This window comes from Phalangium opilio, unplaced genomic scaffold, assembly GCF_054372755.1.
Source record: "Phalangium opilio isolate 3A_F unplaced genomic scaffold, DU_Popi_V2 ptg000088l_1, whole genome shotgun sequence".
Taxonomy (NCBI): Eukaryota; Metazoa; Arthropoda; class Arachnida; order Opiliones; family Phalangiidae; genus Phalangium; species Phalangium opilio.
In genome coordinates, this window is record NW_028324193.1 from 1,497,262 (window position 1) to 1,523,360 (window position 26,099).

The window sequence follows — 26,099 nt, forward strand, 5'->3', positions numbered from 1 at the left end:
CGTAAGCTTGTAGTTTACCAAGGAGTCTACGGTAGGGGACTGAGTCGAATGCCTTGGCTATATCCAGATAAATTATATCAACTCTTTTGGATTGTTCTATAGCTTCTATTTAGGTGAAAAGGGCTGAAAGTAGATTAGATTCTACTGATTTGTCATTTAGAAAACCATGTTGGAAATTGCTAAAGCGGGGGCGAATTTGGGAAAGTAGGGAGGAGTATAAACATTTCTCAAAAACTTTGCAGACTGCCGAGGTCAAACTGATTGGGCGATAATTTATCCCGTGACATTTACTTTCCTTACCCTTATAAATGGGGGTAACATGGGCTGTGCGCCAGTCGTTAGGAAGGAACCCAGTAGTTAGGGAGGTACAAAGAAGGTAATAGAGGGGAAACATAGGCTTGAAGCACAATTTTTACGCAGACGCTTGGGGATCCCATCAGGTCCTGAGGCACATTTTATATCTAACTTGCGTAGGATCGCACGAATTTCATTAGGATGCGACCTGGGAACCTATTCTTTAACTGCATTTGGATCGTTCCTAATCCAAATGATTTGGATTTGGGGTCGATTCATCCCCAAATGACACTAATCGGTATTCTGTAACTCCAAATCCCTTTTCATTTAGTTCAAACCCTATCCAAACATTTGGCCAGCCAAATGGCCGGCCAAATCGTCATTTGTATAGCTCTTTTCGCCTTTTTCACCCCGTTTGTGGCCGCCAATTTTTTTAAGGGGAAAAAATGTGAGCGTGGGTTCATTTTCGTTGTCGTTTTCCTATTTTTCGAGGATTTGCTTATGGGTGGATTTTAAATATAATATAAAGTAGGTTTCAAGCTTAAATATAAGCCTAATGTCATAATTTTCCACCTTTTTATTGTCCCACAATCTATTTCTAAACTTGGCACCTTTTAAGGCAGTGAAATTGCGCTAAGCTTTGGCTTACCGTTAATTTTTGCCAGTTAAAAAAATGTTTGCCTCTCGTTGCCCGTTACTTCGCCTTCTCGTCGTATTTTTAAAGTTTGGACTTTGAAAGTGGTGCTTTGTTTTCTTAAATTTAACTGAATTGTATAAGATTTCAATATTAGAATTGCGATAAACGTCGGTATTTACGAATTCAAGGGACGCGCCTTGCATTTCAATTTCGTTCCCTCGAAACTACCCCCTTTAACGGGCCGGAGGCTTATTCTTTATCGCCCTCTGTCAGCCCCGAAAACAGCTGTAGTGAGAAATGTTATTTACTAAAAATGTATGCGATCAGTGTGTTGTTTTGCATTTTAATGCTACTAATCGTGGTGCGCGTCGAGATATACGAATCCAACGTGTGTTGCGAAATGAAAATCAAGGGTGGATACTATATCATCTACGATTTAAAGAGAATTGGACGGCGACAGTCAAGCAAAACGGTATTAGGCCTTGGCAAAAGTTGACTGAGCTATGGTAAGCCTTTGTCAGATTATCACATGTCAATGATATAAGAAATTGACCCTCGGATATGCTGTGATGAGATGAATGAATGAATGAATTGTTTATTGTATATTACAACAGTACAATCTACCTGATAGGTAATATACATTTTAAATTAAATAATAATATAAATAAAAAGGAAATTAAGTTCTTTCTAATGAAACAGAAAGCGTCAAATTAAAAGTTTTTAAGATTCAAAATACGATCAAACGAATTAATATTGGAGAAAATCACGTTGTAAGTTTTCATAATACGGTTCAATGGGTTTTTTTCAAGATTGATATAAAACAGTAAATAATTACTTGTATTTCTTTGTGGAATGTTAAACTTGTTCAGAAATTTTACATCGAATATGTTTATTTTTCTATTAATGATTTTTGTCAAGAAAATAATATCTATTTTTGAAATTACTAGTGATAATCTGTCCAGTTTAAGAGACTGCAGTAATTCATCATAGTGATACGATTTGAATTTTGCGAAAGAAGTCTTGTATTACAAAATGAACTTTCTTTGTACAGATTCTAGTTTCTCTATGTTAGTTTTACAAGTCTGACTGTAACCAGAAATATATTACTTTACACGAAGTTCACTTCTCCCTACCTCGCGCCGGCCATCATCTATGAAGTATTTTTACAGGCTAGAAACGGTACCGTTTCTCCCGAACAGCGAGGCAGAGAGGTGAAAATAAAAACACTTGAGTCGCGTAGTGAGAAAAATGTGCTTTTTTTACAATCGTATCATGGTTGTATCTTATGCAGCGGCTTCTCACTTGCGCGAAATACAGTTGAATCCCGCCGTTTCTAGGAAACGTCAGATTATCTTGGCAGTGGCCATTTATCACAGTTCTCTCTCGAGAGAAAAAATTTTTCTCTTCGCGACTAGCGCGCGTCGGGAGGGGGAAAAAATTCACGCCTCTTCACTCTTGCAAAGTTTTTTTCGGGTTTTCTCTTCATAGATGATGTCCACGGTACTAACCATTATTGAAGTGAACTTCGTGTAAGGTAATATATTTCTGCTGTAACTTAAAGACAGCGCCAGTTCTGCTTACCAAAAGTGGCCCACTTGGCACTCGCATCCAAGTTGCCATCCGGGCTTCAGTCGTGCATACCAGACTTCTCACCCATTTAAATTTTGAGAATAGGTTGAGGTCTTTTCGACCCCAAGGCCTATAATCATTCGCTTTACCGGATGAGACTGCTTTCTCCGAGTGCCAGCTATCCTGAGCGAAACTTCGGAGGGAACCAGCTTTTAGATGGATCGATTAGAATTTCGCCCCTATGCCCAGGTCTGACGATCGATTTGCACGTCAGAATCGCTGCGGACCTCCACCAGAGTTTCCTCTGGCTTCGTCCTGCCCAGGCATATTTCACCATCTTTCGGGTTCAAACGTGTACGCTCTTGCTCCGCCCCGTCGACGAGGCATCCGGCCGAACCGGTCTTCACTTTCATTTCGCCTTTGGGCCTATTCTAGACCCAATGACATGTTAGACTCCTTGGTCCGTGTTTCAAGACGGGTCGAGTGGGTTACCGACCTACTCGCTGCTGACCACCTGAGCATCGACGAGTGCGAACGGAAACCAGCGGAGATCACCGGCAGCCGCTCACGCAAAGGTGAAACGACAAACCGAACGAGAACACCTGTCCCACCGCTTCGTTCCCGGTAATGGGAGTGCTCGGCGTATCCCGCACAGGGCTAAAATCGTCCCAGGCCTGGCGAACGCTCACTCGTGAAACGAGCTGGCTAAAACACCGGGAGAAACAACCGGTCGCAGCGTAGTTCGAACGGAAGGAAATGCGCTAAACGGCCCGCAGCAAAGGCCCGCCCGGCCGAGTAACTTTTATTTTAATAAGAACTCGTAGTCATACAATGGCGCCGGTTAAACCTTTTCGAAACCGCAATTTTTCGATAGTGATCCTTCCGCAGGTTCATCTACGGAAACCTTGTTACGACTTTTACTTCCTCTAAATGATTAAGTTTGGTCATCTTTCCGGTACGTCGGTGCGACCCGAAAGCCGCTCCGAGCACCAGTCCGAAGACCTCACTAAATCATTCAATCGGCAGTAGCGACGGGAGGTGTGTACAAAGGGCAGGGACGTAATCAACATGAGCTTATGACTCGCGCTTACTGGGAATTCCTCGTTCAAGTGGGACAATTACAAGCCCCTATCCCTATCACGAAGGAGGTAAATCGGTTTACCCAGTCCTGCCGGACAGGGGTAAACACACGCTCATTCCTTCAATGTAGCGCGCGTGCGGCCCCGGACATCTAAGGGCATCACACACCTGTTATTGCCCTGTTTCGTGCGGCTAAACGCTAAGAAGGAAGACCGACACAATTGATCGGTCGCCTATTTAGTAGGCTAGAGTCTCGTTCGTTGTCGGAATTAACCAGACAAATCGCTCCACCAACGAAGAACGGCCATGCACTACCACCCACGGAATCATGAAAGAGCTCTTAATCTGTCAATCCTTTCGGTGTCCGGGCCGGGTAAGTTAGTTTAATTTTACCATTTCCAGTAATGATATCTGACCCAAACTTTAAAATTCAGCTTAATTCACTGAAATTAAAATTGCCAGTTTCCGAATGAACCAATCCGCAAAACAGCGCCCAAGTATTATTTTAATACATTTTTTGAAACAAAATGACTTTACTTGTAAGTACGGATTGTTATATTCGGGTGACTAAGAATAAAGTAGTGTTCGAAAACTATCCAGATCGCATGATTACAATGGAAAAGTTAACACTGATTTGGCGGAGACTGATTACACGGAATGTCTCGTGTTTTTGCTTCGATCGTTAATCTTTTTCAATATTATCTCTTAGTCATTCTTCCTCCACCTCGGCGCACTGGGTCGGGGGATGAAGCCCCATATTCCTCGGGGTCATCCCCTCAATCTAGCGCTCGGCGCGTCTGCTTCTTTTCAAACGAACCGTGCCGCGGTTTCCCCTCATCGTCGGAATTAAGAGAGACTGTGTAGGGGAACAATGAAAAAAATCCTCCCTGTGAGGAAATACTCATCCGTTCGTCTCGCCGTTTTCCCCTGTGGACCCTACGGGGACGGGACTGGTCGAACTAACACAAGGCAGGACAACTAAATCGCACCCCTACCTTATTTCTCCTATTCTCCTTGGCATTAGTGGTTAGTTATTAGTGGGAGCGAGAAAAAGTCCCAAGTTTCTACCAATTGAGGGGGAGAAGGTGAAGCTCCTTTGGTAGAAAAACGTCTATCGGTATTATTAATGGGAAAATGCTCCAGTGGAAATGGTAACGCGGATTAATACGTAACGTTAACCTAACGTTGTAGTATATATTTCCTCATTGTTTCAGACAGTAAACCGAGGAAAGCAGTTTTTGAAACATTTGGTTAAACCATACTGTAAGGTTGGATCTACCTACACTATACCTTCGCACTTAAAATATAGTCGCCACACATAAAAGTAGTTCCAAAATGGCTGGTAGGACCAAAGTACTGTAGGTTCTCTGGTTGAATTTGAGTCCAAATGGTTCTTAATTTCCGAGTACTGTTTTCACGATTAATATTTTGGAAGCTCTGTAATTGTTTGACCCCAAATATCAAGACATCATATTGAATATAAATGCTAGATTAGGCATATAATTTCTGCAAAACTGGATATAAATTCCCATTCAATTTATAGCTGACCTTAAATTCAAAACTTCAAAATTTATTTTACAATTAACGTAGATAATTTTTTCTCAATTCGAACCTCGAGGTTGACCGACATCTTTATTAGAACTGATTCAACGTAGTGTTTTTGAGGCATTCGCTGTTAGCTGAGATGGATATTAAATATATGTAGCTTAGTAAGCCTATGGACCTTTAACCCTGAGTAGGTCGGGGCTGGCACCGCTTGATTACGGTCGGCAACTCCTGCTTAGAGAGTGGGAGTGAGATAGATTTCTACATGCACCTCACCCGAGCTGGTATACCTTTAGAAGGATCCTTCGTTATTAGCTCGCTATCGATTATGAGCGACATCCTTTGCAATCAGATGCGCCTCAATTGAAGTTATTTCTCCAAGGAGTGTTAAACGTTTTGAAATCATGTTAAAAATGGTTTTGGGTTCATTTGTTTTGACGTAAAAATTTCCGTTCCGTTTAAGACATGAAGCTCTCATATAATCAGTTCCCGTATTAATAGATCATATATTACCATGGCAATTTACCGATTAAGAACCCTAGATACCCCTGTCAAATACACTTAAGGCTCTTTCAGACGATCCAACTTTTTGACTCAGCTTGATGGGTCAACCCGAGTTTCATGAACTATTTGTATCGTGTATAGACGCTGCATGAGTTGAGCCATACAAAATGAATTACAAAAAAGCATTTTTCAAAAAAGTGCCAAGGTAGGTGGCGCTTAAAAAGTTCCATTGGGCGGTAAAAGTTTAGTCGTGTGAAAAGGAAGGATTTACTACACTTTTCCCTTCAAAAGTTGGGCAAGTTGATACAACTTTTTGACCCATCGAGCAGAGTCAAAAAGTTGGATCGTCTGAAAGAGCCTTTAGTGTCTTTACGACTAATTTGAAAGTGTTCCGGGTATCGTGCAAACGGTTTTGCAACCGTGTTTTACATCGATTGATGGTCTTTTGAGTAAATTATATGAACTTATATTATACGTAGCGGCTGCTACCAGAGGCTCTTTAGGATCTGAAGAAGAATCCTCCTGGTCGAAAACCAATTACCCCAGGAGAAAGACTTGCGGTATATCTTAATAATAATTTTAATCGACATTGTATTAATATATAGTGAAGTCCACCCATGTAATAATTTGATTTCAAAATTAGATATTTGGCTACTGGAGATGGATTTGACTCCATGGCATATGCCTTCCGCCTTGGAAAAACTACAACTCACAACATCATTAAAGAAACCTGTCAGGCCCTTTGGGATGTTCTCCAACCTTTGTATTTAGCGGTATACGGACTAAATACCCCGAAGACAAAAGACCCCCGGTCATAATCCCCCCATTTTTAAAAACGTACAAAATCCCCCCTCTCTCAAGACAAAATCCCCCGGTCATTTTCCCCCCATCCAAGTTAAGAGTACAAAATCCCCCACTATCAAGACAAAATCCCCCACTCTGTAGACAAAATCCCCCTACTCTCTAGTCAAAATCCCCCTACGCTCTAGACAAAATTCCCCGGTCATAATCCCCGGTTAGGTTAGGTTAGGTTAGGTTTGGTTAGGTTAGGTTAGGTTTGGTTAGGTTTGGTTAGGTTAGGTTAGGTTAGGTTAGGTTAGGTTGGGTTGGGTTAGGTTAGGTTAGGTTTGGTTAGGTTTGGTTAGGTTGGGTTGGGTTAGGTTAGGTTAGGTTGGGTTGGGTTGGGTTGGGTTCGGTTCGTAATATTTTGGAAATATTGTAACAATGGTACGCCTTTTCCAAAATATTATTTTTTACATTTATTTTCTTCCGAAGAACACAGTTTGGGGGGAATTTGTCCTGGGGCTGGGGGTATTTTGTCTTCGGCATCCATTCGTAGGGAAATTGTCCGGGGGATTTTGTCTCCTACCTGAGGGGATTATGTCCTTTTCTTCTCAAATGGGGGGATTATGTCCGGGGGATTATGTCCTACAATCGTATTTAGCAGTAAGAATTGTTTTGAATATAGAAATCCCTTTTCAAAATTATAATTATAATAAAATCTTTAGCAACCCACGGAAGATATTTGGAAGATGGCCGAAGCCGAGTTTCGCACACGATGGAATTATCCTACATGTTGCGGTGCCGTTGACGGCAAGCATGTAATGATTCAACAACCGTCAAACAGTGGAACCTTGTATTATAATTATAAAGTAAGCCTTTCAAGGTGGTGAAAAGTATATGTAGGCCTATATTCTAAATTTTGTATAATTATTGTGATTCTTTTGGTCAGAGTTTCAACTCCATAGTTTTGATGGCAGTCGTAGATGCTAAATACAGGTTCCTCGTTGTCGATGTTGGTGGATATGGGTCCCATTCTGATGGTGGCATATTTAAATTGTCCTCTTTTGGACAAGCTGTTGAGAATAACGAAGCTGAATTTCCACCGCCAGTCATTTTGCCAAACAACAACATAATTTCTCCTCACGTACTTGTCGGAGATGATGCATTCCAATTATTACCCAATTTCATGAAACCCTATTCTCGAGATGGTCGTCTTTCAAATTCTCAAATGATTTTCAACTATCGGTTAAGTAGAGCTAGGTATATATTATATTAATATTTAAATATTTTAGTTCTGCATTAAATATGTCCACATTTTCAGGTGCAGTGAAAATGCATTTGGCATACTAGCTACACGTTGGAGGGTCTTCCGAAGACCCCTTCTTTTGAAACCAACAAATGTTGATAAAGTTATTCGAGCCTGTGTAGTTTTACACAATTTTTTGCTAATCGAAGAAGAAAAGTTGCAACAAAAACAGTATTGTCCAAATGACTTTGCCGATGTTGTTGATAAAACAGGAAAAATTGTTAAAGGCAAATGGCATGATAAACTGAGAGCTGACCCAGCGAAAGCATTTCAAATGCCAAAGGCTACATCAGCAAGAAATTACAGCAGGAAAGTGGCCGAAATTAGGAATAATTATGCGAAATATTTTGAAGGAGCAGGCAGCGTAGACTGGCAATGGGATTTGAAGGGTGTAAAAAAACCGACTGATGAATGAAATCATAAAATTTTATTAAAATATTTGCTAAACTTAATTGTTGTCTTCAATATAATTTATTATGATGTCAATTACATCTCTTTCACATCGGCGTCGTTTCCTGGGATCAACATCTCTCAATAAACTTGCCGCATAATCAGCGAATGCTGTTGCTGAATCATCAGGCTTATTCAATTGTCTGAAATTAAACATATATTAATGGACGAAGGAAACTTGTCAATTTCTTTGGGTAATAAATCACTTGGATAAACCCCCATGAAATGCGGCGTGAATCTTAGAAATCGTGTTATCTGTTCGGCATTCATTATATCTCTTAACAAACGATTGACACGTTTCTATTTTTATCTATTTGTAACAAAGCCTGGAATTCGGATAGTACGATGCAGCTTAGTGTAGTGGGCGTGGGTTTTTCAAAACCCAATTCTAATCTTAACTGTCCCTGCTTCGTAGGACTCCAATGATCGGAATGACTCGCGCTACCGTCAGGTGTCAGGTCTAAACAGTATATGGCGTAACCCGAGGCAAAGTCATCCATAGAGATATTGTTCCCCTTGTCGTTGTAGTGACTGTTTGACCCCGAAAATAAAGTGTAGTAGCTTCGGACAAATTGCTTTTTACTGTAGTGGGGTTTTAAGGCTTTCGAGGGGTATTGTTCAGAATTGATGAATGCTGCTAGATGATTGACATTCCAATGTCCAAAGTCAAAGGGGTTACTATCCAACGTTCCATTGTAAGAGGTGTGTTTTACAATAGCGATTGTAACCCGTGAAGGCTGGGTACCTAGATAGATGTTTCCGATTGATGTGTTTAAGATATTTGGCGCAATTGTGAATATTTTAGTTTCCGTTCTAGTGTAACTATATTGGGCGGCTTTAATGCTTAAAGCTTGTTCGTGAGCAAATAGAATTTTAGGAGCTAATTGAAGCTTTAAGACGTATAATACGGCTTCAACGATTACGGGTTTATAACCGTTACCTGACGCGTTAAGTTTACCCATAAGACAAAAACTAGCTTTGCTTCTATGTAATTTTAATTTCATAGAAACGCCGTTTATCAGGTATCGGGGGATATTGAACATATCTACGTAAAGGCTGGAATACATTTCAATTTCCTCGGATAATGCTGCGAGTTTCTGGCGTTTAACAAAACCCATATTTTCTGTAAGCGAATCCATGCTTCCGCCTGTATCCTTGTAAAACAAGGAGGCACCCAAATGGGATTCTTTAGCCGCCGGACCGTATGACGTCAGGGCCGAGAGCAAAGCAGTGTACGCGTAGTTACTAGCAGCTGGTGTTGTTGCGCAATCGCCCAACTCCAAATCGACACGCTCAAATTGACTATGCTGAAAATTATTTACGGGTCCAACTGCGTCAGTAGCTGTTAAAGCAGTTCCATCTTCATTTACAATTTTAGTTCTGGTGTACAGCATTGTTAAGGCGGTATCCACGTATTCGCTACCGCTAGACGTTACTTCAAATTCAATAGGTTGGTCGCCTTTCAAAGATGTCAAAGGTTGATAAGGAACCCATTTGGAATTTTCGATGGCTGTTTGAAGGGGAGGGGGAGCGAAAATATCGAAACCCGTGCTGCAAGCTTCAGTCATTTTTTAGGGAGAGAAAATATCACGAACCGTTTTGAATGAAAGTTTACGTTTATCTGATTTAAATTTGTTTGTGTTGTTTTGTTTTATAGATTTCTTTCTCTTTGGTGTTTTTTCTTTTTAGCTAGTCTTTTCTTTGCAACCCCTCTACCGTATTGTTGTTGCACATCATCCAAAGTTTCGGTGAACCTTCTTTTAGCCGAAGTTTTCAGATCTTTTCCAGAGGCGACGTCGCTTATGATATTTGAAGATGTGCCCAGAAACTGTTTACCAAGGAACTTTGCCCCTTTAATTAAGAAAGGTGATACGTATCTACCGAAAGATTTCAAGAAAGACCCTATTCCCTGTCCATTTTGTCCGTGTCCGTGTTGTCCTTGTTTCCCGACGTAAAAACTCAGACCACCACCTGACTGCGCTTGTTGGGTATAATAATCCGTGTAAACACATCTTTTGTTATCTAACGCGTTGGACTTGCGCATCTTAAATGAACTTTACAGTGCAACAGTCCAAACTGAAATAAAGCCGGTTCACCCATGTGGTCCTTTATATGGATGCCAACCTCGCTAATATAATGTTTTGACAGAGGGACGTAATGGGGTGAGACAAACGTAAGACACACGGTATCCCCGTGTTTCTTGTCTTCGATGGGTATAATACGTAAGAGGGGGGCGTGGGTGTTACCGACAATTTGTCCTTCAACCAGATCGCAATAAATATATAATTGAGATGGTACGTGGTAGTTTAACCTGGCTGGTCTATCGCTCAACCCTTGTATATTGAGAGGGTTTCTATACCCCAAAATTGCAGCTAATGATTCGTGTGTTTTGAAGATAATTTTCGTATCTTCAGTGGCATCGGTTTTTAGTTTTACATGCCCCGTCGTCTCGTTAATATGAAATAAAGAAGCGGTTTTTTCGCATACTTTGGAAGTATTAATAGTTTCCACAATGTGGTTAAGTGATTTGTAATGGCCGGCCGGTATATTATGTAGATGGTAGCTTTCGTAGCTGGTCAGTTTCCCATCTTTTCGTTCAACAAGGTCGGTTACGTCGCATTCCTTGGGGTTTTTAAATTTATTAGAGCTACTTTCTTCGACTAAATCTTCAAGTGTTTTTCTCTTGCTCGCCTACCTCTTACTCGTTTTGTATATAACATTGTAGAAACTGCTTGTATATATTACTTCTACTAAAGAAATTTCCCATTGTCCTTGTAAATTAATAGGATCGGGTAGTTTAGTGATGTAACTACCCATAGTGTTATTAGGGTAGACATCCATACTAGCGTCGCTGGGTAGAGTTAAATAGAATTCAGATTTTCTCGACATTGTCGGCTGTTACCCACGAGTTCTGCGATTTAGGTAGACCGATAAACGATACAAAATATTCTAATTTCCCTTTATGTTTACGTTTCTTGAGTATAGTGTCTATCTTAAACAGTTTGGGTTCCACTGTTCGAATGAGCTGATCAGAGTAAAACAACCCGGTTATATGCTTGCTGTCCAAATCTTTCAAACGATATAATACGGGTTTTCTGAAGTTCAAAATAGAGGAAATGACAAATACTTCCGTTGAAAAATTTGGCTCATAATTTTTAGAAAATGCTGGTTTAAGTTTGCTTATTCTTACGTAATCTCCGACACGAAATTTGACGTCTTTTTTAGTAGGCTTAGTACTCATTTCCGGTTTGTAAATGTTTTTGTACACTTCCAGAACGTTAGAGGGCGAAACATTGTCGGGTGTCATTTTTATTACGGAATGATAAGAGGCATTGTAGCCTTTAACTATGTCTGTCAAATGATCTATATATCTATGAGAATTGAAATGAGTCAACATTTTGAATATTCGATGTTTCAAAGTTTTAATTAAACGTTCTACAAATGGACAGTGGAATTTTTCTGACGTCATAGAGCCATATTTGATTTTATTTTTCTTAAGAAGTTTTTGCGTCTGTGAATTAATAAATTCTTTACCTAAATCAGACCAGATGGCTTTAGGTTTGCTTTGTTCGATGATAACCTCGAGAGCTTTCGTAGCCTCGGTCGCGTGTTTTCTTTTCATGGGTACTACAAAAGCTTTTCGGGAGAAGCAGTCGACGCCCACCATCAGGTATCTGTAGTCGTCATTGTATTTAGCGATTGAACCCAGATCAGCCAGATCTACTTCGACTCTATCCGAGATGTTAAAGACGGGGATTTTACGCCATTTGAATTTATGTATAGCTGTTTTATGCAGTGTGTAAACGTCAGTGGTTTCTAGAAAGGCTTTGACTTCGTTTCTCGAAATACCTTGAGATTTGACAGCCTTGTACAATGGGTTTAAACCAGTGAACCCTGACCGGTGTTTGGTGTTGAGATAAGTATTCTTTAAAGTTTCTACTTTTTGGAGCTTCGATAAACCTCCCATAATGTATTCTTGGCTTTAAAAGGTTGTTTCTTCGAAATTAAAGGGCTCGTTTTATTGTCAAATGTTAATCTCTTCTTCGCTTTTATATACGTTCGGGGTCGAAGCCGATTCTTCAGCGGTACAGAACTGGGCGATGCCTTGGTTGAGGGGGGCGGTGCTAATGGAGACGTTGATTTGCTTTTTGGCGCTAGAAAGTTTAGCACAAAGGGTTGAAATTCCGTCCACCCCGTCGGTGGAGTACCTACGAGTGAAGGGGCTACTCCGTACTTATTGAAGAAGGTAGGTTGTATAGTAAAATAAACTAGCTGAACTATATCTGAATCTGGGATCTTAAGGCCGTTCACGAAGAGAACCCCCGAGTCATCCCAACGTATACTAGGAGCGTTACTTGCTAAGTGGTCGAATATTTTCTTCGCCGCTCCTCTATATTTCAGGGGAAACATATTAATCCAGCTGTCTTGTTTATTCGATGGGCGGGGCTTGGAGATGTTCAGGTAGCGCTTCATCGCCTCTTCATAAAAAACCCATTTGGTTCTTTCATCTAAAGATTGATTTGAGATAATCGTGCTCATCTCCTTATCCAACTCCGATAACACTGTATTGTTTTTTGAAATCTCATTATTTGATGTTATTAATTGATTTGATGGGCTATGACTTTGTTCAGGTTGTTGTTGCTCCAAGGGTACTAATGTCATTTTATTAGCGTAAACTAGTGTTTTATTCATTTTGAGAATAAACCGCCTAAAAGGCTTGAAATTATTGGAAAGAGGACACTAAAGAAACCACTTCCTGTTTGTTTAGATAATATGGTTCTTTTGGCTTTCCAATGAGTATTTTTGCAAGCAATTTTACGAATATGTTTCTTGTGCTTACACAATTTATTATATACGTCGGGTTTCAGATTGACAGCTCCTTGTAAGGCGTTGTGACAACACTCGCTGATTGAATCAATAATTTCTCGATTAGAGTTTTTAAGAATAGCTAATCTTTGAGGTTTTTTTAATTGCCCCAAAGCGGCTATTAAATTGATGTTTTTAGCGGCTAAACTTTTCTTTTTAATACCCGATGTTTTCTTGACCTTTCTCGGTGGTGACATCGTAAAGAATGATTAAATTTTAGTAATGTCGTTTAATTATATCGTTTTCTTCTTGGGAGCATAGATGACTATTTGTTCTCCCGGTAAAATATTTGTCCTAAACCTTAAATCGGAATGACATTTCTGGGTTAAATCGCAAAGTAAATACCCGTAAGGTTTTTCTGTCGCATCCAGATAACATTCTACAATAAATTTAGAGTTGTTGGGAGCCAATTGTTTAGAGAGAGCCACTAATTGCATAAGATCTCTCACAGTTTTCATAAGAATCATGTAATGCGCGTTTAAAGAGGCTGTTCTCAAGTTTTTTTCAAATATGTTTTGTAAAAGGGTGATGACGAATAATTTCCTATGGTGAGATTGCTAAGTAAATATTTCTGATAAAATATTATTTTTATTTTCTAACATGAGATCATCTAATACGATTAGTATTGTTTTAGAGCCATCGTATATAGTAACGTCGGGTAAACCTTGACGCATTATTACGCCCATTTCTTTCAATTTATCGTAGCAAGGCTGATATATACTATAATGCCAAACAACTAAATCGACTTTAGGTTCAAACATTTTGTCCTTATTTTCAATTATTCGTTTGCATAAAACTGTTTTACCTGATCCCGAAGGACCGAAAATAATCAAATTTCCAGGTGTAGTGAATGGTATCATAGCTAACACTCGAATGAAACTTATTTGTAACTATCATTCGTACTTAAACGTATTCAATTAATACGCGAACGCGCGCAAACCCCGGGTCGCGAACCCCAAACGCGGGGGGGGTAGGGGCCCCAAACGACACGCAGGGGGAGGGGGGGGGAAGCGCGGTTGACGCGGGTAGGCCACCGTGAACGCGTAGAAATAATTTTGAAAAGTAGGGCCATCATGCTGCCTTTCACTATAGGGGTGAAGTTTTTAACATGGACTGTCACTATTTGAGATGGTAAATACGGTTAAACTAAAGACCCTTGTACGGTCAATCGAAGAAACGCTGAAGGGGTTTCTCTAAATGTCCCCCCCCAAAAAAAAGTCGCCTGAAATACATTTTTAGTCCAATGGCAAGGTTTCGTATAATTTTGCCCGCGAAAATTTTCTACCCTTGTACGTTCTAAATACCTCGAAGTCATTTGTTTGCTCTCGAACACGCCTTGACCCTAGTAAAAAGTATAAAATGAAGAACTTGAGACCTCAAAGTTATCATTCTCTCTGAACCATGAACCACCACCACCACAGCCAACACGGAGCGATAGACCTCTCCTCAACATGGTAAGAAATACTTTTATTAAAACTTTGTTTTTTTTAAGAAAATACTTAGAAAATCTTTCTCTATAGCTACGTTCACGGGGTTGATACCCCCTATTCCCCCGTCGAGTTTTCGGACTCGACGGTTTCATCCCGCTCTGGGACCCCCGAGTCCCTGGAGCTAGCCCCCTCGCCACCACCTCCAAGACCATTCTACGTGGTAGGGCCTTGGCCCAGAACACCGCCGCCACCGAGACCACTTGGCGTGGTAGGGCCAAGGCCCCGAAACCCGTCACCACCACCGAGCCCACCACCGTGCGCCCCCTCCCCTGAACCTCAACACGAGTATCAACCTCTCCCGGCCATATACTATCCATGGCAGGCTATGCCCAAGCCGGGAGAGGCTGACTTAAACGTCAATGGGGACTTGTAAGTGAATCTTTTGTTTTACGTTACACTACAGTATTATAATTTTTATTTATTTGCAGCTTGGTACATGAAATAATGAACTACCTGGCGGGACTAGCGGAGGTCGTGGCGGATGACGACTTTATGCACGACCTGCTTAATCAAGTAAGGCAGGTCGTGTATAATAACTGCGTTTTTATACCCCACGAGTAAGTTTTCATGCATTATTTAATGATTCGTTTATCTAAATTTTAATTTTTCTTTTTTAGCCTCCTGGCCCTCAACTGTCGCGGGTTCCGGTGAGTTAATTTCTTTATTATTTGTTGTTATCCAATACTTTATTTATTAACGTATAAAATAACTCTCTCTCTCTCTCTCTCTCTTTCTCTTTCCCAACAGAGTGACGCAGGAGCTCGCCCAGTTGTCGACGTACCGCCGGGTACGTTTCCTCGAAGTCTCCCCGGGCCACGCACGAGTGTACGAGAACCGGGACGACGTGATGTTCGAGGGGGTCCGTACACTCGTGCGAAACCTCTCAATCGATTGAGGTGGGGGAGGGGGGAAGTAAAAAAAAATTGTTGTAAATATTTTAAATAAAATAAATTGTTTTTGCCTTATTTACTTCGTTTTATTTAAAATAAGTTCCTATCAAAAAATCGACAAGTTTTTCCTACACTTTAGTTATATCTACTTTTATATTTCTTAGTCTTAAAATTTAAAAACTAGAAATTTATATCATTTCTGTGTTGTATTAGTTATATAAAATGGAACAGTTTTTCAGTTTTAAATTCAATTTATTTTTGAAACATCAATGAAAAAAAAACAAATTATCAAACAGACATAAATTTAAAAATGCGTTAACATGTGCATTCTCTCTTTTAAAAATGTTATTTGACCCGAAATTACCGAGAATACATTATAGTTATAAAATTTACTTTCAAGATTTTCTTCTTCCAGTACATTATGAAATTTCATTACCACTTGGTACGATGTTACGAAATTGGTGAAGTATCCCACCACTGCATCGAATTTTTCGGGCTGCCCATCTAAACACGGTATGCGATCGTGTTCGCCGTATAAATTATCATAAATATCATTATAAAATTCTATAATAATATCAGCCATGTGCGTGTATACAATTTCATGGTTACTTAACTTAATAAGATGCTCCTTAACGGCGTTCGAAACTCGGTTCAATGCCGCTGTTTCCATACTGTCCAAAACAATGGAGTCCTCATTTAGTAGATCTTTAATGTGACACGTATTATGATACGCCACGACAGTTGTTTTTTCATTTGCGTTATCGATCAAAACGATTTCAAAGTTATTGGTTTCGTGGCCCGCCGTCCAGCCTGCTAATACGGGTAAACGCGGGATCAACTTCTCCCAGGTACTTGTTGAAATGGCGAAACTTTTTACCGACTGCTTCTTACATAAGCAAATCTCGGGATCGAGGGTGCCGTTCACGAAGCCCGTTGTCAGGAACAACTCTCTAGAAATGTGGAATCTACCGTTGATTTTTCGTTCGTTAGTTACGCCAATCTTCCTCTTAACAGCTTCTTGATTTTCCATGTTGCACGTTTAAGGTATTCTCGAATAATGATACTCTCCTCTGTCGTGTTCCACGGTTTTTATACTAAATTTCCTAAGTAGCTATCGCGAAATATCTATTGTCCTTGACTGTTCCGTTGTTAGATTGTAGGCGTATTTTTATGTCAAAGTTCTGAAACCAAATATTAAGGAATTCTAACATTCCCAAAATCAGTAATATAAAGAATACAATAAGTAGTTTTTGAGGGTTAACCTCCAAGATCCGACGAATTCTTGACAACCTTTGTGTACTTGCCTCCATAACAGCTGACGAGTAAGTAAATAACACAATAGTAAACTTGACCTATTTATCTATTATGACCCACATTCCTTAGCTCGACCTGTCAATATTTGATTGACGAAATATTTTCCTAACATCTTCAAAGACCTAAGGTCATTGTTGAAGAACCCTCTCCCCTTCTTCGATTATAAGCGTATTTTTAGGTGCGTTTTTCAAACCAGAGATTAAGGAATTCCAGCACTCTCAAGACCAATAAGATAAATAGCACAATGAGCAGTTTTTAAATCTCCAAGATCCGACGAATTCCTGACAAGCTTTGTGTACCTGACAGTTGAGGAGTAAATAAATTACACAATAGTATACTTGACCTATTTATCTACTATTCTCAACATTCCTTAAATAGAACTGTCACAATTTGATTGATTGAAGAAATTCTTTCCTAACATTTTCTCAATGTCATTGTTGAAGAAGTCCCCACCTAGTTGAATGTCGTACCAACTCTTTTGTTATAATTATTCCTTTTGTGGAATTATAAAATCTATTGCAAATTCGTTGTTTTGTTATACGACTATTTGACACCCTGTCAAGCCATCGTACGTCTATCTTATATCACCTATTGTTCACTGTCAAACAATGTTAGACGTGTTTAAACATGTCGGAAATCAGCTGCGATGGCCTTTGCTAGTACCCTGTATTGTTAGTCAATAATTTCGAAAAATCAACTGTCCTTGACCCCCTTGAGAGGAGGAAGAGAAGGGGGGGTAGGAATCTAGTATAAAGAACGTGAGAAAATAACAGTACTTCACAGTCGAACATCAATCGTCAAAACCTCAACATGGACGCTGAAGCACTTCGCTGGACACTTGACGAAATGGCCGTAAATAAGCCTTGGAACATAGTCGAAATATACAAGTTTTATTATTTTCTATGCTCTTATTTACACTTAGATCCTGCTAATATACCTTCAACATTACCCGGTTTTATCATAAATGGCGGCTTAAATATTATTCAAACGTTCCTCGATCTAATAGACTATATGAAGAACGTTCCTCGTACACCTGAAACCTGTCAAACACATGACGAATTGGAACATTTATATAATTTAATTCCTACCCCTTTAAAAATTTCTTACTTAGACCGCGTGAAAAGACGGAAGCAAGAAATGGAACGTAATAACCATGAATCTTTGAGACCCAGTTTCGATAATTCACAAACTGGCAGGGAGATTCTAGATAACGCGTGTCAACAAGACGAGACGGAGAACGACCCTTTTGAATATATGTCTCTGAACTTTTCCGATTACGCCCCCAGCGAAAAGAGCTCCATCGTAGATTCGGAGGAGGCCGAGGCGAATGTTTATGATCAATGGGGTGGGGGGTGTCCCCCTTCGCCTATAGAAGATGTACCATCTTGCGAAATTCTAGAGCAGAGCGAGAGATTTTTTGAACATTTTAATATGTATGGCAGGGAAATAACTCTAAATATAACTGATGATCCGGTGGATAGTATATGTTCTATTACGGAACACGTATTAAGCGAATATAGAGCAACAGATTACGTGCAAATAACTTTACGAAGTCTGGGTATAAACTGTCGTTCGGAACTTGAATTATCCTTTAAAAGACTCGATCAAGTAGACCCTTCTATTCTCTTTGATCAACTAGCCGAGTTACTTTATGATGATGAGATCGAACATTTTTTTCAAGGACCTATAAAAATGATATTCAGTATAGTCAGAATACCAGAAGGGTATGGACGGTCTAACCGGCGTCAACTTAAGCCCTTCAGTATTTTTTCAAAGGATCAAAGGGGGATTCGACGAATACCAAACACTGATAATCTCTGTTTAGCGCGTAGCCTTTGTGTGGCTGTCGCTCATCGTGTCCACATGAACAATAAAAACAACACAGAGTTAAAAAACCGTTACATAACCATATCACGAGTAGGACCCCGATACACAATCCAAAAAACAGAGGCTTTAGATCTTTGTCAAATGGCCGGAGTTTCTGTATCCGAATGCGGTACCCCCGCTTCGTTCCAGAAATTTAAAATTTATTTATCCTCCTATTCTATATTCGTCTATAAATTCGAAAACAGAGTACCCATTTTAATTTTAGGCGAAAACGACCCTACAGATACCCGACCACGTCTCTTCCTACTTAACGAGAGTAATCATTATAATGTCATAACAAATTTAAAACCATTGTTTAGTCACGAACACTTTTGTGAGAAGTGCCTCACACCTTACTGGCGTGTTCAATCGCATAAATGCAATGATTTTTGCTTTAAATGTATGCGTCCGACTGTTTGTCATGGACGTGAAAAAACATGCGACTCCTGCCTACGAAAATTCTGGGGTGACGATTGTTATAACAGCCATTTGGTTCCTGTTGGTAACAAAAAAGCCCTTTGCGAGCGGCTTTACCATTGCAAAAGTTGCTTTAAAACAATTGATTTCGGAAAACGTACTACTAGACATAGCTGTGGGGAGATGTTCTGTCCTATATGTGGGAAGCATCAACCCAGCGATCATTTATGCTACATTCAAGTGATCAAAGACAAAACAATCAATGTTAACCCTGCTAAAAAACCACGCCTTAATTTACCAGAACTCATGTATGTTTTCTTCGACATTGAATGTATACAAACGAAAAGATGTACGGACAAGTTGGGAGCGTACGAGCATCAAGCCATCTTATGCGTGAGCATCTCTGTTTGCGGAGACTGCATTGACGAAACGTCCCTCGATTTTAATTGTATTAAATGTAATCAATTTGGGCCTCGCAAACAACGCTTCACAGGTGGCAAACCCATAGCTGCCTTCCTCGACTACTTAGTCCTCTTATTCGACGTGAAGAAAGTCATCGTGGTGTCTCATTTTGGTAGTAACTATGACAACCAACTATTAATTAGAGAAATAATTAATCGTGACGAGAAATTTGTACCAGAATCATTGAAAATTAACGGAACTCGGATTTTAGAAATGAAACTATCAAATATATTATTCCTTGATTCATATAATTTCATCCCAGTCGCTTTATCCAAGTTTCCCGCTACTTTCGGTCTCCCTAATGCCGCTAAAGGGTATTTTCCTCATTTCCTTTTCAACGTAGTGGATCACGAATTCGATATAGATAGACAAGAGGAGACTAACTACGTATTGGAGGACACTCTACCACCGACAGAAGCTTACGGGTGTCAGTATTTCACCAGGAAAAACTTGGACACTTTCTTAAAATGGCACCCTTCAGAAGTCAGTAAGGGTAAAGGCTTTAATTTTTTAAACGAACTGTATTATTATTGCGAGAACGACACTTTACTCTTATTTTTAGGGTGCCTAACTTTTCGGTCGCTCCTACTTAAAGTTACTAGTGTAGACCCATTTAATTGCGGATCAGTTACCCTCCCAGGCGTTTGTTCCTATGTCTATCGTAAAAATTATCTCAAATCCAACACCATTAGCATCATCCCATCAAACTACTACAGACTTGGCGAAAATCAATCTTTCGGCGCTATTGAAAGGCTAGAATGGACGTCTCACGAGAGAAACATTCTTATTCTATCCTCTTTTAGAGGTAGGGAGGTTAAAATCCAAACCCTAAAGGTAGATGGTTATTGCCCCACAAACAAAGAAGTGTTCGAGTACATGGGATGCTACTATCATGGCTGTAAAGTTCACTTCCCTATAAATAGGAACATGATTTTACATGGCGACCCCACTCAAACATTAAATACGAGGTACACAAAAACCGAGAAAAAAATTTGTAAACTAGAAGCCCTCCACTACAAAGTGAATGCCAAATGGGAATGCGAGTGGCTACAGGACAAAACAAATAACACCGAAATAAATGATTTTTTAAAACGCAACGACATTCGTATTAAAACAGCCAAAAGATTGAACCCACGTGATGCTTTCTTTGGAGGTCGTTGTAGCACTAACAAACTATATCATAAAAACAGCTGGTACAGAAAAAATGCACTACGTTGATTTCACCAGTTTATATCCTTTCGTGAACAAAACGGGTAAAATTCCTATTGGACATCCACAAATTATTTTAGATAATTTTCCTGACATATTTTCTTTCGATGGCCTTCTCAAATGCGACATACTACCGGCTCAAAATCTCATACATCCGGTTTTACCCGCTCGGATAAATGGTAAGCTCACCTTTCCCCTATGTTACACCTGTTGTAAAACTCAATTTCAAGGTGACTGTTCACACACACCTGATCAGAGGGAGCTGCGGGGTACCTGGGTTACCGACGAGTTGAGATACGCCGTAGAGCGAGGATACAAAATCACGCGCATGTACGAAGCCTGGTCCTACAAAATAACGCAATACAACACAGAGACTAAACAAGGCGGTCTTTTTAAAGACTACGTAAACGCCTTTTTAGAGTACAAAACTCTGGCTAGCGGTTTCCCTGCCGATTGTATCACCCAGGAGGACAAAGAAAACTATGTCAGGAACTACAAAGAAGTTGAGGGGATAGATCTAGATATAGATAAAATTGAAAAGAACGAGGGGTTAAGATGCCTCAGTAAGCTTATGCTTAACTCTTTTTGGGGGAAATTTGGACAGAAAACTAGACACGCCTCAACAGACATCATAAAAGACGCCAAGACTCTATACGAATTGATCCTCAACCCCGATAAAGAAGTAAAAAGTCTCATGACTTTAAATGACAACACCATCTTAGTTAAATCAGAAGACATTACCGAGAATGAGATAGCGCATAAGCATACTAATGTGGTAATAGCGTGTTATACAACAACAATAGCGCGACTTCATCTTTTAAAGCATCTTGAGATGGTAGGTGACCTCTGTTTTTATATGGATACAGATAGCCTTATCTACCTCTCACCAGATGGCGTCCCAATACTCCCGACAGGGGATTACCTTGGGGAATTAAAAAATGAACTAGAACCTTACGGAAAAGACGCATATATTTGTGAGTTCGGAAGTGCTGGGGCTAAAAACTATTCCATGAACATTTACGATCCCGCAACTGATAAAATTACTAACATTATTAAAGTTAAAGGATTCTACTTAAACACATCTACAGAAAATTATGTTAATTTTGATATCATGAAAAAAATATTAGGGGTGAACAACCAGGGGAAACCCGAAATAAACGCTGTGCAGGTACCCATTGGACCCCAAATACGTCGCCTACCTAATCATACTTTAATTACGATAGAACAGACCAAAACATATCAGGTGGTCGTGGATAAAGTTCGCGTTTTCCCCGATTATACTACAGCACCTTATGGTTACATTAAATAATTTTAAATTTGTAAAATTGTATATATTTTAATTGACTGGGGCTTTGTCTGCAGACATTTTTATTAACACAAATTAGTCGTCATTGTTCTTGTGAAATAAATATTTCTCACTTTATATCATGGTCTTTATAAATTCATTCCTACAAATTGAGAACTTATCTTTAATATTAGAACTTTTAAAGAAAATAACTTTTTACATTATATTATGGTCTTTATAAATTTACTCCTACCAAAAATCCTTTAAGCATACAAAATCAATCAAAGATTGACAGGTATTCCTCCCCAAAAAAGAGAGAAAACGTAGAAACTAGGCTCCCCCGCCTTAACAGTGGCCGCCATCTTTGTAGCTCATACTGGCTGCATACTCTCTATTAATTATAAGATAAGATCAAATATATCAAATCAAAAGTCAAGAAAAACTAATTTTTTCTCAGAAATAGTTTCGGTTCATTCAAAAAATTCAGTGAGAATGGCTTTCAAAATATAAGCATATTTTTAGAGATAAATGCATATACGTCAGTCTGTTCCAAATGTGTTTTGTTTGAAAATTATGGAAAATGTGTTTTGTTTGAAAATTATGGAAAATGTGTTTCATAATTTTCTGCAGAATATTTGCTGATAATTATTTTAAATACTTACTTATTACATTCCGCCAAGGCTTCTAAAACTGAAGAAGGTGGAATGGAATGATATTCCTTCTTTTTTTTTCGATTTTTCTGCAGCTCTGTCATACATCTGTTTCCTTTTGGCCACACTAATTTTCTCACTACTGGCTTCTTCCGAACTCTTTGATTCCCCTGAGTTTATTTTTGACGATCCAGGGGTTGGGTTATTGAGGTCCTGAATCTCATTATCGCCTTCGTGATCCGAGATTTCCTCGTTCACAGTGAATTCTTTACCCATGAATGAGCAAGTGAATGTCCCAGAATCTCCACCCGCAGCCTTGGGCAATGTCGAGGAAATTTCTTCCTCCGTACTCTTGGTCGAGTTATCTTCCACATTCAATTTGGCAGTGGAGAAATTGGAGATAGTGCTAACAATAATATACGATAGTACTATTATTAAAAACCTCACAAATATATAACAGGGTTTGGTTCAGGTTAGAATAGTTTGTGTTTGAAAGGACAACGGTGAAAGTGTGGAAAGTTCTAGGCTACTAAATATTATACATACGGTCTCCTTTTAACTATGTCTTTTAGAAACATCAACATTTTAAAATAAGGCCAGGTAATGGAATCTAAAAGTGAATCGTCGGCTTCTTGCCCACTCTTGGAGGTTGTCGCAAGGTGGTAATGATTTCGAAATGTGTCGAAACAAGACTTCCATTTCTTTTTGCAAAGATCCTCTAATGAATAAAGTAACATTACTTAAAACTTATCGTTTAATAGGCAATTAATGTGTGCACTCACTTGACAACCCCAGTTCCATGGAAATTTCCTTCCAAGAGTTTTCTGTTAAGTCCGTATCTTTATACTCAACTAAGCCTCGGTTCCATATATTTGGATGGTTTTGTACTAAAGAAATCAGCGCCTCTTTCACTTCCGCTTCCTTCTTTTTCTCGCATTCTTTTTCTAATTTTAGAAGTTCTTTCAACTCTTTTTTGTTTGGTGCCATTACCGTTTGATATCAAAATAAAATATCTAAAATCCTTTTATAAACCGCTGTCAATCGGAGATTTTCACCCTCGTCGTCCTAAACCCAACTGTGATTGGAGGCCTAGTAGTGACGTCAGAACATTTGTAGCTCCGATCGCGCAAAGATCAAGCAAATATCTATCCTAAATAGATATGAGCTTTAACGAATATTGACGCAAAAGCGTGGTGTAGGAAGCTTCACGCTCACGCAAAAGCGAGAATGAAAACGGGTACCATTTTCGCTTACTCGTTTTGCTTGAATTTTTAAAGCAAAAGCGCGCTTTTTTACTGAGAAAAGCTTGATTGAAAACCAGCCTTTATACCTTTTCTGGCGCGTAGGGTTCGCTGGCGCGTGTCTTCAAACTTCACCAGTTTTCGTCTGAAAAGAGACATCAAAACCGAAAGTGTTGGTGCGATAGACCATGCCAATGGGAGTACGAGCGTATATTTCCAAGTTTTTTTCCAACTAAGAGACGTTATAGGACTTTCTTTATGTATAACAAAACCCGAGGAAGGTCTAAATAGTTGTTAGCTTCTCTATTCGTTTATGTTTATATTTTAATCTACGGAATCGTTGATAGAGTTTGTGGATGTGGCAGTAAGAAAAGTACCATCAAAACTCAAGGTTATTAAGAAATAAATTTTGGTGTCCTATCTTCACGTTTAATTAACCATTTATTTATTATTTTTACAGATTTTTCGAAGCCAAATGGATATTGGTTTATCCTTGGTCGAATACGAAAACCCGACACCCATGGTTCGAGTTTCGTGTCACGGCGTTGACCAAAAATACCAGCTCCACCAGTTTTTGATGGGTTTCGTTCCTGGGGACAATACTAGAGAAACGTTTCGAAAACTAAAAGAAATTCTAGCTGAAGCCGATATCCAATGTCAAACTGTATGCAGCTCCCACATTTTTTTGAAACATTCCATGACGTTATAAATTTTCAAAGATTTCATTCGTCATCTTGGAGAAAGCGGCAAATTTAATTTCGGAGTTAAATATGTCGGTTCTGTTGTCAGAGACATGGTTCTATCGAAGCAGGAAAAACCAGGTCGTTCTTGGTAAGCTTTTTGTAAGTTAAGAAATTTTTATGATGAATTTGGTATAGTCATAATCTCAATAGCGACTGTTCCACAAGCAGAAAAGGAAACCTTGGAACTCGATGTACCTGGCGTGTGGAAAAGGAAGCGATGTTTCCTCTCATCGCTAATGCAAGTGATAAATAATTAATTCACTGTCAACTTGTGAACAGGCTTCGGCGTTGGTGGTGAAGCTAAATTCCTGGGTGACCTTTTTCCACCAATCTCCAACTAAAGCAATTAATTTGAAGTTGTCCGATGATCCGTCCACCAACCAGGCACCCACTTCGCCTGCCACCGGATCGCCAGCACCCACTCGCCTGCCACCGGATCGCCAGCACCCACTACGCCTGCTACCGGATCGCCAGCACCCAGTACGCCTGCTACCGGATCGCCAGCACCCACTACGCCTGCTACCGGATCGCCAGCACCCACTACGCCTGCTACCGGATCGCCAGCACCCACTTCGCCTTCTACCGGATCGCCAGCACCCACTTCGCCTTCTACCGGATCGCCAGCATTCTCCTCACCTGCCACCGGATCGCCAGCACCCACTACGCCTGCCACCGGATGGCCAGCACCCACAACGCCTGCCACCGGATCGCCAGCACCCTCTCCGCCTGCCACAGGATGGCCAGCACCCACAACGCCTGCCACCGGATCGCCAGCACCCTCTCCGCCTGCCACCGGATGGCCAGCACCCACAACGCCTGCCACCGGATCGCCGGCACCCTCTCCGCCTGCCACCGGATCGCCAGCACCCTCTCCGCCTGCCACCGGATCGCCAACACCCACTCCGCCTGCCACCGGATCGCCAACACCCACTTCGCCTGCCACCATCGCCAACACCCACTTCGCCTGCCACCGGATCGCCAACACCCACTTCGCCTGCCACCGGATCGCCAGCACCCACTTCGCCTGCCACCCGATCGCCAGCACCCTCCTCACATGCCACCCGATCGCCAGCACCCTCCTACCTGCCACCGGATCGCCAACACCCACTCCGCCTGCCACCGGATCGCCAACACCCACTCCGCCTGCCACCGGATCGCCAACACTCACTTCGCCTGCCACCGGATCGACAGCATGTAGAATCGCGCGAATTTCGGGAATATTAAAGCCTGGAATTAACCACCTTGGGGAAAGAGCGTGCGTGGAGTACGTTCCAAATTTTGTGCAGCGCTTTAAATTTGAGGATCTAAAAATTGAGTTTTCATGTGTTTATAACAGTTCAAAACAGCCAAAAACAGCGTTGTTTAGATAAACAGAAAAACTATTTGTCAAATATAGCTATGGAAGGGTGAGCGACTTTTCAATAAAAAAACTGGCCATCATCCTTGCTCGAACAATAAAAACTATCAATTTAACGCTGTAGTGGTTAAAAAGAGAATA

At 40.3% G+C, this 26,099-nt stretch overlaps 1 protein-coding gene and 1 long non-coding RNA gene across 2 annotated transcripts; one reads left to right on the top strand and one right to left on the bottom strand.

Moving 5' to 3' along the window:
• Positions 1-3,334: 3,334 nt before the first annotated feature.
• On the bottom strand, positions 3,335-24,005 carry LOC149649013 (uncharacterized). Its single transcript, XR_016371647.1, has 2 exons — positions 23,948-24,005; positions 3,335-4,516 (listed from the first exon to the last, which is right to left on the bottom strand). It is a non-coding gene; the product is annotated as an uncharacterized LOC149649013 (long non-coding RNA).
• On the top strand, positions 14,436-15,419 carry LOC149649014 (uncharacterized). Its single transcript, XM_089849351.1, has 5 exons — positions 14,436-14,488; positions 14,555-14,893; positions 14,953-15,081; positions 15,142-15,171; positions 15,272-15,419. Exons 1-5 carry the CDS (start codon positions 14,436-14,438, stop codon positions 15,417-15,419), a joined length of 699 nt encoding a protein of 232 aa, XP_089705477.1.
• Positions 24,006-26,099: the final 2,094 nt, after the last annotated feature.